Source organism: Lynx rufus, unplaced genomic scaffold, assembly GCF_022079265.1.
Source record: "Lynx rufus isolate CCGP_SWC_20201006 ecotype Redwood Valley unplaced genomic scaffold, mLynRuf1.p SCAF_19, whole genome shotgun sequence".
Classification (NCBI taxonomy): Eukaryota; Metazoa; Chordata; class Mammalia; order Carnivora; family Felidae; genus Lynx; species Lynx rufus.
The window spans coordinates 27773817-27790246 of NW_025814833.1; the positions used below are offsets into that span (position 1 = coordinate 27773817).

Sequence of the window (16430 nt, forward strand, 5' to 3'; positions counted from 1 at the left end):
CGACGGCTCCAGCTCCCCATGCTCGGGGACCCGGTCCAGCCCCCCATGCTCTGGGACCCGGTCCTAGGGGCTCCTCAGCCCTGCGAGGGGTGCTTATCCCCTCCCTACCCCCCCTCCCCGCCTGGAGGACAGGTGGGGGGTTCGGCCCGCCGCCGCGGTGCCTCCTCTTCCTCTCTTGGGTTCTGATGGCCCGGGGGGAACCCCTTGGGGCCAAGACCAAAATCTACAACCTGCCGCCTCTTCCGCCTCCCACGCTTCAGAAGCGGGAACCTCCACGGGGCCAAGTCTTCCGCGTCCGGGCACCTATCGGGTCCTGCGCACGCGCCCGGCGGCAGCGCCAATGAGCCCGCGGGCACGGAGCATGCGTGGGAGCCCCGCCCCGCAAACCTCCTCCAAAGTGGGAGGAGCGTTTCCAGGGGGCCCGGCGCCTTCCTCTATGGCATTGGCCCGGGGACCCTGGCGCCCGATTTTGAAAAGAACCAATAGTTTGGAGACACTGGAGCATCATCTTTCAGGAGGAGTTTGGGCCAATATTCGAGGGAAATGGAAACTTGTGGTTTTCACGTTTTTTCGCTTCCAGTTTGTTTGCTCTGACCTCTGTGATCCCTGCTTGTTTCTTAAATCCCTTGATTTTGTTGGCCTTTGGAGGGGCTGATTTCTTTTTCAGATCATCCATTTGGTTGCACTAGACAAAACGGAAGTGAAAAAATAACGAAAGCTCATATGGCGAGTGGCAAGGAGTCATCTCCATTTTGCAAGGCTTCAACGATGTTAAGAAAAGTCCTGAAGAACAAGTAGCAGACCCAGAATTTTTTTTTTCTTTCTAGGATTTATGGAGACCCTAACAATAGCCATTCGGCACGTGTGAGGCCTGGAATTATTTTATTTAACAAACACCTACATAGCAGTTACTGTGCTAGGTCCAATTCTAAGAGCTTTAGAAATATTAACTCATGTAATCCTCACTACTTGAATGACCCTAGGGTAAAGATGGCATTGTATTGTGTTAAAATCATACATACAAAGAAATATAGGAAATTTGCTAGTTAGGAAATTGGTTTCAAAATTTAGCAAAACTACTTTTACCTGCCTCTTCAATTCAGTTATCCCATATTAAACCTGCCAAGCTCAATCATTTTATTCCTCAATGTTAATATTTGCTCCTTGTAATGCAGAGTTTCTAAAGCTCTTTTGGAAAGTTTCCTTTAGATTGCCTACATCTTCCTGCCAACTGGATTAGAAACTCTGTTTTTGATCAATGTATTTATCTCTTTTTATCTCAAGGTCATAGCAACTCCATCATCTGCTCAAAAAAAAAAAAAGTACATTCTCGTGTTCACAAAAGCTACTGAACAGTCGTTCGCTGACCACATGCAGAGTCCCTAACTCTGAGGAGTCCAACAATTTAGTAGAATTGCTAACGTTCAGAAGCTTAACGATTAGGAGAAACTCAAGGACATGTGAGGATATGGATGCTACCTTGGCCATCATTTCGAGGTTCAATTCACATATTCCTGCCTACCTAGTTTCTTTCACTTCATGGAAATCTTTTGGGAGGTTTGGGGTGCTTGTAACCTGTGGCCTTGGCCTCAACTTTTCTCTGACTTACCCTTATGATAACTAAGGGTTAAGCAGTTGCTTAAAAGTTGCCGTAACAACTGGTAAACTAGACAACTGATTATCACATATTTGTGGGTCACCTTTTATAATGAGAAGGCCTGGCACAGATGGCAGCGGACTGGGACAATCAAAGACAGGAGTAGCATAAGTGGCAAGGTATAGATCTAAGCAAAATGGCAATCTGAGATCATGGCATATTGCTGTGCAACAGCAGGAGCTGATCGTGAAACACAGCTAGGTTGGTATAATCATGTATAAAAATGGGAAGAAGTAAAAATAATTTCTTCAAATATTGTGTTTGCCACTATAGTATACAGAATTGTTTTTGTACTACTCGTTCCTTTTGACATTCTAACTTATGCATGTACTATAGGTTCCTGGCATTTAGCTACACTTTAGAGAGTTCCTCCTCTTTGGTAATAGCTGAAAACTTCCTGCCATCTTGGGTACGTAGTTGTTTCATATTACTACCCCTTTTCTTGCAAGTCCCTTGGTTGCTCTTTCCTTGTCATGTTATAATCTATTTTCTTAGTGTTATTGTACTTTGATTTTTAAAAATTAGATATCTGTAATGCTTAGGCATGATGATATTGTCTGTTCATTCAAAATATATCTATTAAACTTTATTACTTGCCACGAATATCAACAAACTCTTTGAAAAGTAAAATGAGCAGCAGAGTGGGAGTAAGATCTAGTTCTTTTCTCATGTACTCCCTCTCTATTTTTCTGCTATTCAATTTGGCTTTGACCCCATTCTGTATTTAACCACGGCCTTTGACATCCACCCTGACTTACTCAGCTTTAACTACCATCTTTTGTAAATTTTCCAGGTACCCTGGGAACTTTAACAGTGGCTTTCAGGAGACCTTGGTACCAGCTCAGATTCTACTGCTACCTAATTATGTGCCATTAATCTCTCTGGAATTTTATCAACTGTAAAATAGAAGTAATTTGCCTTCTTTACAAGATGGCTGTGAATGGCAGGTTATTTAAACCTGCATTTATTCATAAAATAATTTTAAAAGATTTATCAAGTGTTTATGAGTACAGAAATAGTATCCAGAGAAATATCCAGACGCACCTCATCTGTCTTTTCACTTAAATAGAATGGCAGAGGACTCTTGGCTTTGCCACTTAGCAGTTGTCACTTGAGTAACCCCTCTGGGCTTCAGTTTCCTCCTTTGAAAAATGGGCATTGTGATAGTGCCTACCTCACAGAATTACTGTAAGCATTAAATGCAATCACATATTTAAAGTGCTTATGGGGCGCCTGGGTGGCTCAGTCAGTTAAGGCTCCAACTCTTGATTTTGCCCAGATCATGATCTCACGGTTCATGGGATTGAGCCCTGAGTTTGTCAACACAGAGCCTGCTTGGGATTCTCTCTCCCTCTGTCTCTGCTCCTCCCCCACATGCACATGCTTGCACTCTCTCTCTCAGAATGGATAAAAAAAATTTTTAATAAGTGCTTAGGACAGTACCTGGCATATAATTAAGTGCGTAAAAAAATGGTAGCTATTGTTAACCTGTCTTACGTCAGGAGACTCCAAATCATCCTCATGTCTGGTAATATAATTAAGTTTTTCTTATTCTGTTCTCAGAACGAATGAAGAATGATTGTGATCGTTCATGTCATTAACTTGTCATGAACTGTTTCAAGATAATCCCATTACATTCACCAGTAATTAGCTGAGCAGGGTTCATGATTGAACCAATTGAGACAAGTATATGAAGACATTTTTTAAACTCTGAAGTGCTATACCATGTAGTGACTATTTTAATTAATAACTATCATTTCAGTAGTTTCACTTGCCTTCTCTGCCAGTTCTCTATACGGTTCTTAAAAGGTATGGTTTTACAAAATTATTAGCATGGAGTTACGATTTCAGTATTCCGTGGCTCATTAAACTGGTGCTGAAAAATTCTAAAAGAGCACTTCTTAAAATGTTTGAGCCATGACAGCGTTATTAAATGGAAACACTGATTTGGATGAATATTAAATTCTGAGACACTTGTTCTGAGCAAACAAGCTTCTCTACTTTAACTCAAATCATTTTCTTAGATGTATAGCTTTGAGAAGATAAATGGTATTTAGTGTAAAAATATACACTTATGATTACGGTAAAAAACAAAAACAATGAAACCACATGGAAAACAGTGATTTGTCTGCACAGTTGATTCAATTGGATTAGCGCCCTACCAGGACACTTTGGCCCCGTCCCTGTTTTTATATTATTTTTGCTTCCCTTCCCTTATGTTCTCTTATGTTTTGCCTACCAGGACACTTTGGGAGCAGGTGGCAGGTCTTGGGTTGTTCCCCCCCCCCCCCCCCAGACATATTGCATTATTTTAAAACTACAAATGTGTAGTGTTGGCTTTAACAGGACAGAGGTACCAAGCTTGTAGGTCTCAATTATAAGGGGATAATTGGCTAATCAAATCTGAGAAAACAATATCATATTAGACACAGCAGAAAAGACGGCGCTCCCGTACCCCTTACTCCTCCCCACCCTTTCTTTCCTAAATAGCGGTCAGCGAAACCATCCCGCGGTTCACATGGGAGCGGAGGAACAACCACGGTTAATCGCCCCTAGGAAGAGAGAAGAGAGAACCCGGCTAAGGGTAAAAAGGCGGCTCTGACTGCGCGTGCGCCACCACCCCCCCCCCCCGCCCCCGCAAGGCTGGCGAAAGCGCCCTCATTAACCCTCATTGCTTGCGTAATAAGTGTGCGTCGGCGGGCCGCGCGTCCGGCGCATGTGCGGAGGGGCGGCACCCAACTGATTCTCTGAGGCGACAGGTTGTAGTTTTCGCTTGGGCCGGAAAGGGTCCCCTGGGGTTTCCTTGGCCGAGGGAAATAAGGGCGAACAATTGTGGAGGCGACTAAGATAAATTCCCCACTTTCATTATAGACTTGGAGGTGGGGTATCTTCTCAGCGTTAGGGACCCGGAGCTTGTGGGGGGTCCGAGGGTCCGAGCCAGTCTTGCCACGCTTTGTGCCCACTGGTATTAGGGATGGTAGGGCTGCAAAGGTGAGCACTCGTCTAAAGGTGGTGCTTCCTCTCTTTTTCCCCTTTTCCTCTCTCCCTGCTCTCCTCACCCAGTTGACTTGTCCTCATGTGAATGGGAGCCAGAAAACCTTGCGAAGTTCGGACCAAGCAGTAGCTTCTTCCTCGACGTGGACATGGCACAAGAGAAAATGGACCTAGACTTGGAGCTGCTGCCGAGTTCAGCCACCACAGACGACTCGCTGAAACGATCCAACAGCGCCCCTTTGATCAGTGGGCTTGGGTGAGCAGGCTTGAGATAGCAGGGGGTGGGTGGCAGGAGTTGGGGACAGTGACTTACGATAGCATATCCCTTTCTTCATCGAGCTTCTGCAGCTATCTCCCGTGTTCCTGCTGTCTGGAGATCTCACACTCAGCCTTGGGGAGGAGTGGGTTGGGCTGGCCGGAGGGAGAGCGCACACCTACCCTGAGGTTGACACACGTGAACCTGAACGTGCTCTTCTGACAGTACACAGGGACCCAAAAGCAGCAACCTATTGGTGTGGAGCAGGACTTTTTCTAACTTCACCCCATCTCTTACCCACTCCTTTGAAGAAACTGAGTGTTCCCCACCCTTTCCCTCCAGATCTTCTGTAATGACTGTAATTTTTTGTCATTCTCTCAGCTGCTTTGTCACCTCTGACCTTCACCTCCAGCCATCATAAAAGGTTGCCAAGCAACTAAGCTTGGGCCTTTTTTTACACCTAGTTTTTATTTGAACAAAAAGTTTAGGGGCGCCTGGGTGGCTCAGTTGGTTGAGAGACCGACTTTGGCTCAGGTCGTGGTCTCATGGTTTGTGAGTTCGAGCCCCGCGTCGGGCTCTGTGCTGACAGCTCAGAGCCTGGAGCCTGGTCTGATTCTGTGTCTCCCTCTCTCTCTGCCCCTCCCTCACTCATGCTCTGTCTCTCTCTGTCTCAGAAATAAATAAACATTAAAAAAAAATTAAAAAAAAAAGTTTAGGTACCACAGAAACTTGATCTCCTAAATGTTGCATCCTCAATGGCCGGTACTGCCCCCAACTTCGTTCCTGGGGGGAGGGTGGTGAAAAACATCTTGCCTTTTTATGTACAAACCACAGCTATACATACAAAAATTTTGTGTGAATTTTTAAGAGGGAGTAATTGGAGGGAAAATGTAAAAAAAAAAGGGGGGGCTCCTTAGAGGGGCGTCCGAGTGGCTCAGTCGGTTAAGCATCCAAATCTTTTTTTTTTTTTAATTTTTTTTTCAACGTTTATTTATTTTTGGGACAGAGAGAGACACAGCATGAACGGGGGAGGGGCAGAGAGAGAGGGAGACACAGATACGGAAACAGGCTCCAGGCTCTGAGCCATCAGCCCAGAGCCTGACGCGGGGCTCGAACTCACGGACCGCGAGATCGTGACCTGGCTGAAGTCGGACGCTTAACCGACTGCACCACCCAGGCGCCCCTAAGCATCCGAATCTTGATTTCGGTTCAGGTCATGATCTCATGGAGCCTGCTTAAGATTCTCTCTCTCCCTTTCCCTCTGCCCCTACCCTTTCTAAAAAAAGGGGGAGGGAAGACTCCTTTGAGGACTGATAATGGAAAACATAAGATTTAGAAACACTGACCTGATGGTTAACTGTTTTTCCTGCACATATCCAATATCTGGCATGGCACAAGCTTATAATTTCTTAAAATAGGGTTTGAAAGTGAGATCTTGGATCTCACATCATAGTGTCATGAAGTTTTATCAGTATTGTAAAAATGTTTGAAAAATTCATTCACTTCCTGTGTTAGTAACTTTGTTCCTCGTTTTTGCTAGCATCATACTAATTGATAGGTATAAATCACAACAGTTAGAAGTGAACTCAGAGACCAGATCTACCCTCCTTATTTAATGTATGAGGAAACCGAGGCCCATAAGTCTCTAAAATGATGTAGTAGGGCCAGTACTAGGAACCTGTGTCTCCTGACTCCTAAGCTAGTGTTTTGTCCACTACTAATCAACTTCTAAGCTCATTAACTAACCAAATACAGCTTTCTGGTCATTTGAGGCAAAGGAGAATATACTGTTCCAAAAGGAAATGCAAACTAAGATTAATCAAAAAAATAATTCATTATCTTTTTTAATAGGCAGATAGAAAAATAAAGGGGAGGCAGCTGTTCATGTTGAGCTGAAAACGAGAACATTCTATAAGTTCAGGATAGACCCTAATCCTATTGTATGAAAAAATGAATTGCTATGACCCACTCTGCTAGAAGAAAGCACTTGAGGAGAATGTTGGTTTTATTGGAAGCCTTTATGAAATGAAAAAACAAATTGCAAGCAGTCCTAGAAACAAGGAGAGTGATCGCAGTTATCCCTTCATGCTTTGTTTTGTTCTGCGAAGGATTAAAAGTTTTTATTTTTATCATATTAGAGCATGCTTACAGTGTCAAATTCTGTAGCTTAAGCTCCTGATGCATGAAGCGAAATTGGTACAGAAAGGTGAGAGTCAGTTTACCTATTTATCTACGAGGAGTTAAAGATAAAGAAACCACAAGGTGGACCAAGGCTAGGGACTCTCATGTGTCATAAAGAAGTAACCCGAAGATGATATGTGACATGCCTGATGTCAGGGAACTTGGCCAAATGATCTCCTGAGGGCAGATTTTGTGCTGTTATGGCCAGTTTGGAGCATGGTCAGGAAAGTGACACGGCAGGGAAAACAATTTGGAGTAGAATTACACTAGAATTCAAGTTCACCTCCATTCTTTTTGGTTGTATATGTACACTGCTCACTTCCCTCGCTTTCTCACTAAATTGAGCCTCTAATACTTGTTGTCTTGCCTCTTTCACTGCTCATTAAATATTGTTGCACTTCTTTCAAGTAATTTTCCAATTTTGCTTGATGCTTCCTGTGTATGAACACAATCTCTTGCACCAGTATTCACAGAATTTGTTCCTTAAATATTAACTCTTTAATATAAGAATTACTGTTTTTTTTCAAAAAAGTTCCTGCACTGTTTTGTGTACATCTCGTATTAATAAAAATACTGATGTCAGGGGTGCCTGGGTGGCTCAGTCGGTTGGGTGTCCGACTTTGGCTCAGGTCATGATCTCAACCGTCCATGAGTTCGAACCCAGTGTCAGGCTCTGTGCTGACAGCTCAGAGCCTGGAGCCTGCTTCCCAGTCTGTGTCTCCTTCTCTCTCTGCCCCTCCCCTGCTTGCTCTCTGTCTCTCTCTGTCTCAAAAATAAATAAAAACATTAAAAAATTTTTTTAAAAATCAAAAATACTGATGTCAAAACTTTTGAACCTCTTGGTTCTTTATACCCTTTAGCCATCTACTTGTCTGACTTCACTACTGGTGTCAATAACCTTATTTAAAGGTAGTTTTTTTTTTTTCCTTTTACTTCTCTGGCCCTTTGAGTATTAGTAAGTTCTGGGATTTCTGCCAGTGCCTTCCCCCTGTAAATACCTCTAGTCTGGCCCTGCATTTCAACTGTTTGAAAGTCAAACTACTACCTGTGGGCCAAATCCAGCCTGCCATTTGGTTTTGTAAATAAAGTTTTATTGGAACATAGCCGTGCCCATTTGCCTACTTGTTGCCCATGGCCACTTTCCTACTACAATGACAGAGTAGCTGCCACAGAAATTGTATGTCCCACAAAGCCCAAAATATTTACTGTCTGGCCCTTTGCAGAAGAAATTTGCCAACTATCTGGCTTATTAAATTCGTACAAACCTGGAAAGACAATAGTGGCTGTAGTGAATGATTGCTTTGGGGATATAACTAGCATAAACATCTTGTAGCTTAGATATTTAGACAGAGCTGCTTATTGCTCATCTGATGTGGTGCATTGAACCTGTATCTAGTTATAGTGTCTTTACTTTAAGTTGTAGCACTTAACTCAGTTGTAGGTATCACCTAGGATTTTATGAATTCATGTTGAGTGACTCCTACCTATTGAAATCTATGCTTCCTCAATGATTTCTTTCAGTTATAGTCTTATTAAAATTGAGTGACAAAAATTTAGGGGAGAATATAATTGCCAGCCTTAAGAATTACCCTCACATGGGGCGCCTGGGTGGCGCAGTCGGTTGAGCGTCCGACTTCAGCCAGGTCACGATCTCGCGGTCCGTGAGTTCGAGCCCCGCGTCAGGCTGATGGCTCGGAGCCTGGAGCCTGTTTCCGATTCTGTGTCTCCCTCTCTCTCTGCCCCTCCCCCGTTCATGCTCTGTCTCTCTCTGTCCCAAAAATAAATAAACGTTGAAAAAAAAAAAAAAAAAAAAAGAATTACCCTCACATACAAGAGTGCAAATATGTAACCCATTAGTGTCCCTCCAGCTTTCTTGTGACTGCTAGAATATTTTCCTGTTCTCATAGAGAAAAATGATTGGAAAAGGAAGTAAACATTAGACCCATACCACATATCCCCTCATAAAATATTGAGTTACTACCTGTTATATACAAATTACTATGCTGCAAAGATGTATTATGACTCAGTAAGCTTTTAATTTAATAGGGAAATAAATAATCAAAGGATTTAAATATATGATAGACTAAGATCTGTGCTTAGGGAGGGAAAGAAAGTACTAGGGAGATGCAAAGAAGGGAGTGAGAAATGACAGTAGGATTGAGGGATAAGGAAAATGTTCTTGGAGAGGAGGCATATGAGATGGATTCTCATGGATCGATAGGATACAGACGGGAAGAGGGGAGCCGGAGAGCTGGGACAGCATTCCAAGAATATGCTGAGCCTCGAGCCTGCTTAAGATTCTCTCTCTCTCTCTCTCTCTCTCTCTCCTTATCTCTCTCTCTCTCTCTCTCTCTCAGTCTTCCTTTCTCCCTCTCTCCTTCTCTCCTCCATCCCTCTGCCCTTTGCACCTCTCCCCCACTCTCACGCAGGTTCAAAAAAAAAAATGTCCTCTTGTAAGTGAAGTGATGGTGTTGGTAAATGGTGGGATTTAAAAAAAAATTTTTTAATGTTTATTCATTTTTGAGAGAGCATGAAGCGGGGAGGGGCAGAGAGAGAGGGAGACACGGAATCCATAGCAGGCTCCAGGCTCCAAGCTGTCAGCACTGAGCGCAACTCGGGGCTCGAACTCATGAGCTGAGAGATCATGACCTGAACTGAAGTCAGACGCTTAACCTGCTGAGCCACCCAGGCGCCCCTGGGATTTTTTTTTTTTTTTGATGACTTTACTTCACAACAGAAAGTTGGTAGCAACTGTACGTTTGTGCCAAGATTTTGTTTTGAAATCTTACTAATTCATCACATCCAAAAGTCTAGAGCTAAAGTGTGGAGGGCTTTGAATGTCATAGTAATGAATGTAATTAAATTCAGCCCACGGTAATGAAGAGAATTACTGAATATTGTGAGCAGGAGAGCAAGCTGTCCTTCAGGAAGGTGACCTGGTAGTCTGTTAGGTAGATTGTGGCAGGGGCAAAACTGAGATGAAGTGACAAATGAGACTATTGCAAAGTCCGCAGGAAAGTAAAAAGGCTTTGAATTGGTTTTTGGCAGGGAGCCTAAAAAGAATAAGATGGCCCTATGAGCAGCTACAGAGGCAAAACCTGAAAGACTTAACACCTGAGTGGATATGGCAAAAATGAAGGAAATGTTACCAATGACTTTTATCCTCCTTGGGGAAACCTGGGTGAAAGGTACACGGGAACCCTCTGTAGTCTAGCAACTTATTGTGAGTCTTCAACTGCTTCAAAATAAAAAGTTTTAAAAAAAAGACATAAAGGGGCACCTGGGTGACTCAGTTGGTTGAGCGTCCGACTTCGGCTCAGGTCATGTCTCACAGTCCGGGAGTTCGGGCCCCGCGTCGGGCTCTGTGCTGACAACTCAGAGCCTGGAGCCTGCTTCGGATTCTGTGTCTCTCTCTCTCTGCCCCTCCCTTGCTCATGCTCTGTCCCTCTCTGTCTCAAAAATAAATAAAAACATTTTTAAAAATTAAAAAAAAAAGACATAAAAAGGAGAAGATGTTTCCAGGGTCCCAAGCCCAAATAAGGCTGAGGCGCCATCGATGCAGAGAAAGACGAGCCCCATCTTCAGCAGGCAGCGGTTGCTTGGCTTCAGCCTGTGGTTGCCATGTGGGAACGTGGCCCGGTGTGGCCACGTCTTGCAGAGTTTTCAAGAGAAGCCAGAAATCCGGAATCTGGATTATTTGCGTGAAGCCTCTTAATGTTTTGAGTGTGTGCAACTAAGTTAAAAACATTTTCATCAAACAAAAGATACCTGTGAAAATCTCAGTTCTGTCAACCTCTACCGGTTATCCCTCTTGTTCGTGTGAAAGCTTCACAGTCGAGAGGGAGTTGGTATCGCACGTGGTAGCTTCAGTCATAAATTTAAGTCAGTTACAGGTTTACACAGAAAATGATGCATTTCCAAGGCCACAATAAATTATACTTATTCTTGGTAGCATGACTAGAGGTAAAGTGGCATGCTTGAAAATTTCTTCTCTTACAGGGACACTTGTTTAGGCTCAGCCAACTAAGGCTGTGCATGTGCACGTGCACACATACTGCAGTTTATCCATCTGCACAACTGGCGCCCCAAAGAAGCCATTTACATTAATGGCATTGTTTCTTAAGTATTTGGAATCTTATTTCTTTAAAAAAAGTTTTGTAATGGGTTTTAAATGTTTTCCTTTTTTTCATAGTGATAATTCACAGGTATTCCAAGCTGACACGTTAACAACTAGAAGAAATAGCACAACGCTTATGACCCAACAATGTCTGGTAAGAAAACGCTTGTAGCAGCCTCACTTGGCCAAGACTTGTGCAGTTGGTTTTAACTAGTGCTTCTCAAACTTGAGTGTGCACCTGGAAGGCTTATTAAAATAGACTACTGGCCCTCAACCCCAGAGTTTCTGATTCTGGAGATCTGGGGCGGGACCTGAGAATTTGTATTTCTAACAAGTTCCCAATTTGAGAAACACAGCTCTAAACATCACTGAAGGAAAAATAAACACGGTGACTACAGTTATGATTGCTTTGCTGCAGCTGCAGCAGAGTTAACTTTTAAATCCCATGTGGATTTAACATTGAGATTTGTTCTTATGTATAAGACCATCTGGCTTCCAATTTTTAAAAGATGTTCTAATTTTGAGAGGAAAATTTGCAGGCTCTCTTAAGAATAGTTTTTAGGCTTTTAGTTTGACTTTTATCTCACATTTATCTTGAATTGAAAATAAAGTTTGTTTTTCATGGTGTTAAAATGTAATCTCTAAATTATTACTCTCACTTAACTAATTACCCTATAAATGTAGGTAATAGCTTGTAGATCAGTAAACCAAAATGAACAAATGATTTACTAAATGAATCTCTTTATTGATGTGAAATTCATATAATATACAGTTAACTAATTGAAAAGTATTCAATTCAGGGGCATTTAGTGCATTTACAGTGTTGTTCAACTACCACCTCTCTCTGGTTTCAAAAGGCACGCACTCTTATCTTGTTTTCCAGGTTGAAGGCTTTCAGTCTTTCATCACTGAGTATGATATTACCTATAGGTTTTGGTAAATGCCCTCTATCATGTTAGGGAGGTTCCTTTCTATTCCTACGTACTTGAGTATTTTTATCATCAAAGCATTGGATTGTTTCAAACGCTTTTCCTGCATCTATTGAAATAATCATGTGGTTTTTCCCCCCTCTGTTCTGTTAACATGATGCATTACATTGATTTTCTTTTATGGAACCACATTTGCATTCCTAGGATAAATCCCACTTGGTCTTGCTGTATGATCCTTTTAATGTACTATTGGATTTGGTTTGCTATTACATTGTTGAGAATTTTTCCATTTGTATTCTTCATACGCAATGTTGGTCTGTAGTTTTCTTTTCTTGTAGTGTCTTTGCTGGCTTTGGTATCAGGGTAATGCTGATCTCATAGAATGTGTCAGGAAATGTTCCTCCTCTTCTATTTTTGGAAGAGTTTGAGTAGGATTGGTGTTGATTCTTCTTTAAATGTTTGGTAAAATTCACCAGTGAAGCTATATCTGACTTTTCTTTGTTGGGAGGGTTTTGAAACAGATTCTATCTCTGTACTTGTTTACAGATCTATTGAGGTTTCCTATTTTTTCTTGAGTTTGTTTGGTAATTTATGTGATTTTTAGGTATTTGTCCATTTCTTCTAGATTACCTAATTTGTTGACATATAGTTGTTCATAGATTTCTCTTACGTGATTTTTTAGTGAAATGTTATAGCTTGGAACCCATTTTAAAATAATGCCTCCTGATCTTGCAACTGGGTATTTTCCTCTTTGTAGAATGGTATCCAATATTATTTCCCCCAATGCACTAATATTATACCAGGAAAAAAATAGAATTGTTCGTTAAACAAATCTTCCTGCTTTTACTCATTCATTTATTTACTCATTCATTTAACAATATTTATTGACTGCTTGCTTCTCCATCAAAGCCCTCCCTACCTATTCATTCTTCTTTTCTACTCAGCCAAGCCAACAAATATTTTTAGGAACCTCCTATGTATTAAGCCCTGATCTAGTTGCCAGAGAGATCTCACCTAGTTTGAGGGGTTGAGGGAGGAAATGACCTCTCTTAGTTGAGATCTTACTGATGTGTAGGAGTTAGCTAGCTTGGGATGTGGACTATAGGAGCAGACAGTACTCCAGGTAAAAAATGACACGTGTAAAAGCCTGGAAATGAAAAGGAGTATGGTGTGTAGAGAATTTGAAAGAAGTGCATTCTAGCTAAAGTGGAAGTAAGGATGAAGTGGGGAGAGATGACATTGATTGGACACATAGATTAGTGCACCATCTCGTAGGGCCTTCCAAGTCGTGCTAAAGATTTTTCACTTTGTCCTTCTAAGGTCAATGTGAAGCCACTGAAGAATTCTAAGTCTGGGACTGACATGACCAGATTTGCATCTTTGAAAGACTACCCTGGCTGCAAAGCGGTAAGTAGATTGGAAGTGGGCAAAAGGAAATGCAGGATGATCAGATAGGAGGCAGCTGCGGTGACCCTGGCTACTGCGATGGCCGTGAGCATGGAGGAGAGTAGGAAATTCGGGAGATATTTGAAAGGTAGACTCAATTGTTGATAAATTTGATGGAGGGTGGGCAACGGTGGAGGCAAGGATGACTGCTAGGCCTCTGGCTTGGGCAGTTGATGGGTCGGTGGGGCCACAGAAGAAGGGAACATTGGCAGAAGAATGGATTTGGAGGGAAGACGAGTTTAGTGTTGGACATGTTAAATTTGAAGTTCTCTGGGATCTCTAAGTGAAGATGTTAGTTGTACTGATCTCAGTACCACTGAGTTTGAAGCTCAGTTTGAAGGAACAGTTTGAAGCCCAGGATAGAGATCTGAGCTAAAGACACATGTTTAGGCACCATCACTGGATCGTTAATTAAAGCTCTGGGAATGCATGCTATGACCTATGCAGAAAGTATAAAAGAAGAAAAGAGGCTACAGGAAACAGCTTTAAAGATCACCAGTAGTGGGGCGCCTGGGTGGCGCAGTCGGTTGAGCGTCCGACTTCAGCCAGGTCACGATCTCGCGGTCCGTGAGTTCGAGCCCCGCGTCAGGCTCTGGGCTGATGGCTCAGAGCCTGGAGCCTGTTTCCGACTCTGTGTCTCCCTCTCTCTCTGCCCCTTCCCCGTTCATGCTCTGTCTCTCTCTGTCCCAAAAATAAATAAACGTTGAAAAAAAAAAAAAAAAAAGATCACCAGTAGTACCATGAAAAGACACGGAAAAGTATTAAGTTATATGCTATCGAGTGGCCAGAGAGCAAGTACTTAAGTAATACTTAAGTATTAAGTTATAAAGACTGAAGGATGTCCTTTGAGTTACCAAAATGGAGATTATTAATGAATTTCTTGTATTTGAAAGCAAATTCTGTGGAGAGAGGGGTGGGGTGAAATGAAGCCAGATTGGATTGGGTTGAAGAATGACTGAGAAGAAAGGACTTACAAATGGCATCGTATATACTAGCTTGGTTATTCGGGTACACGTTACCCTTTCTATGTGCTAATTTCCTCATCTGTAAAATGGGAATGTAACCGTATCTGCCTCATAGGTTTGTTGAAGTGAGTACATTAATCAGTGTAAAATATATCCATAAAACTGGAAGAAAAAGAGAAACTTACAGCACATAGCACAACAACGTGAATATACTTGACACCACTGAACTGGTACATTTCCACACAGTTAAGATGGTAAATTTTATGTTATGTGTATTTTAACATAGTTTAAAGGGGAAAAATGCTCACAGCATGTAAAAAAAAAAATCAGTGTAAAGCACTTAGCACAGCATTGACACATACTAAGTGCTCCACAAATATTATTAATTTTTTTAGTTTTATTAGTAATGGTACATATATAGAACAGACATGTACCTGGCATTTTTTTAAATGCATAATTTTCCTTTGGAATTCTAGGCTTTTAATTTGCATAATGTTCAGTTTAATATAATGTGTGTTTTAAAACAAACCATCTTATATAACAGGTTGTGTTTGGCACGACTGACGTCATTTACACTTACCTGATGACAGGAGTTTCAAGGCTTATTGGTTTCACTTGCTGTAACAGCATGATGCATGAGGTTTTATTTTGTTCAAAGTCTGCATTTCATTATTATTGTGAGACTTATGTAGGTTTATACTTGCTTTCGGGATAGATAGGCCGAATTGTCTGGGAGAATGACAGATAGTTGGGATGCTTTTGGCAGAAGTAACAAAATCCAGTTAGAAGCAGCTTAAACTCTAAGCGAATTTATTATCTCCAATAACAAGAAATCTTAAGGAAAGGAGCTTCCAGGGTTGGTTAATTCAGTGGCTCAGTGATGTCATCAGACACCCAGGTTCCTTCTGTCTTTCCACTCTGCTACCCTCAGCAGCCTCACTAAACTTTGTACCTAGTAATTAGACGTAGGGTTCAAAATCCTATGTATAGCATGAGCTTGCATGTATTTACAGATGTTGAGAAGGATATGTGTCAATCTATCAGTAGTTATTTCTGGAGCATGGAATTATAGGAAGACTATTAATTTATAGCATTTCTATACTATTTGCTTTTCACAAAGCATCAGCAATACAGGTGTTTTCATTTCCTTTTTTAAAATTTTTTATAATGTTTATTCATTTTTGAAAGAGAGAGACAGAGCACAAGCAGGGGTGGGGCGGAGAGAGAAGGGGACACAGAATCTGAAGCAGGCTCCAGGCTCCGAGCTGTCAGCACAGAGCCCGACACTGGGCTCGGACTCACGATCCGCGAGATCATGACCTGAGCCGAAGTCAGACGCTCAACCAACCACCCAGGCGCCCCCAGGTGTTTTCATTTCTAGCTGATATATCACATCACAAATTAGAAACATCATTCTTGAAAAAATACATGTATTATTGAGTGATAACATGAATCATAAGTTTAAGGGTCCTACCCTATACTGGACTGTCCTTAAAATTGGCGTGGCAAGAACCTAGAGTAGCCAAGTTCATACAGACAGAAAGTAGAATGGTGGCTGCCAGGGGCTAGGAGGAGGGTGGAATGAAAAGTATTTAGTGGGTATAGAGTTTCGCTTTTGCAAGATGAAAAGAGTTCTGGATACTGGTTGCACAACAATATGAATGTACTTAACACTATTGAACTGTACATTTAAAAGTGGTTAAGATGAGAAGTTTTATGTATATTTTATCACCATTAAAATTTCTCAGGGGCACCTGAGTGGCTCAGTCGGTTAAGCGTCCGACTTCGGCTCAGGTCAGGATCTCACGGTTCATGAGTTCGAGCCCCACGTCGGGCTCTGTGCTGACAGCTCCGAGCCTGGAGCCCGCTTCAGACAGGGCTGTGT

General features: G+C 42.0%; 1 protein-coding gene across 1 annotated transcript in view; it reads left to right on the forward strand.

Moving 5' to 3' along the window:
* Positions 1-4440: 4440 nt before the first annotated feature.
* LOC124513836 (P2R1A-PPP2R2A-interacting phosphatase regulator 1-like) overlaps positions 4441-16430 on the forward strand; it is a 45459-nt gene continuing 33469 nt past the window's right edge. The window contains exons 1-3 of the mRNA XM_047081823.1: positions 4441-4907; positions 11281-11359; positions 13455-13541. Coding sequence (XP_046937779.1) covers positions 4801-4907; positions 11281-11359; positions 13455-13541 — 273 coding nt within the window. The 5' untranslated portion in view covers positions 4441-4800. The remainder of the gene's footprint in view (positions 4908-11280; positions 11360-13454; positions 13542-16430) is intronic.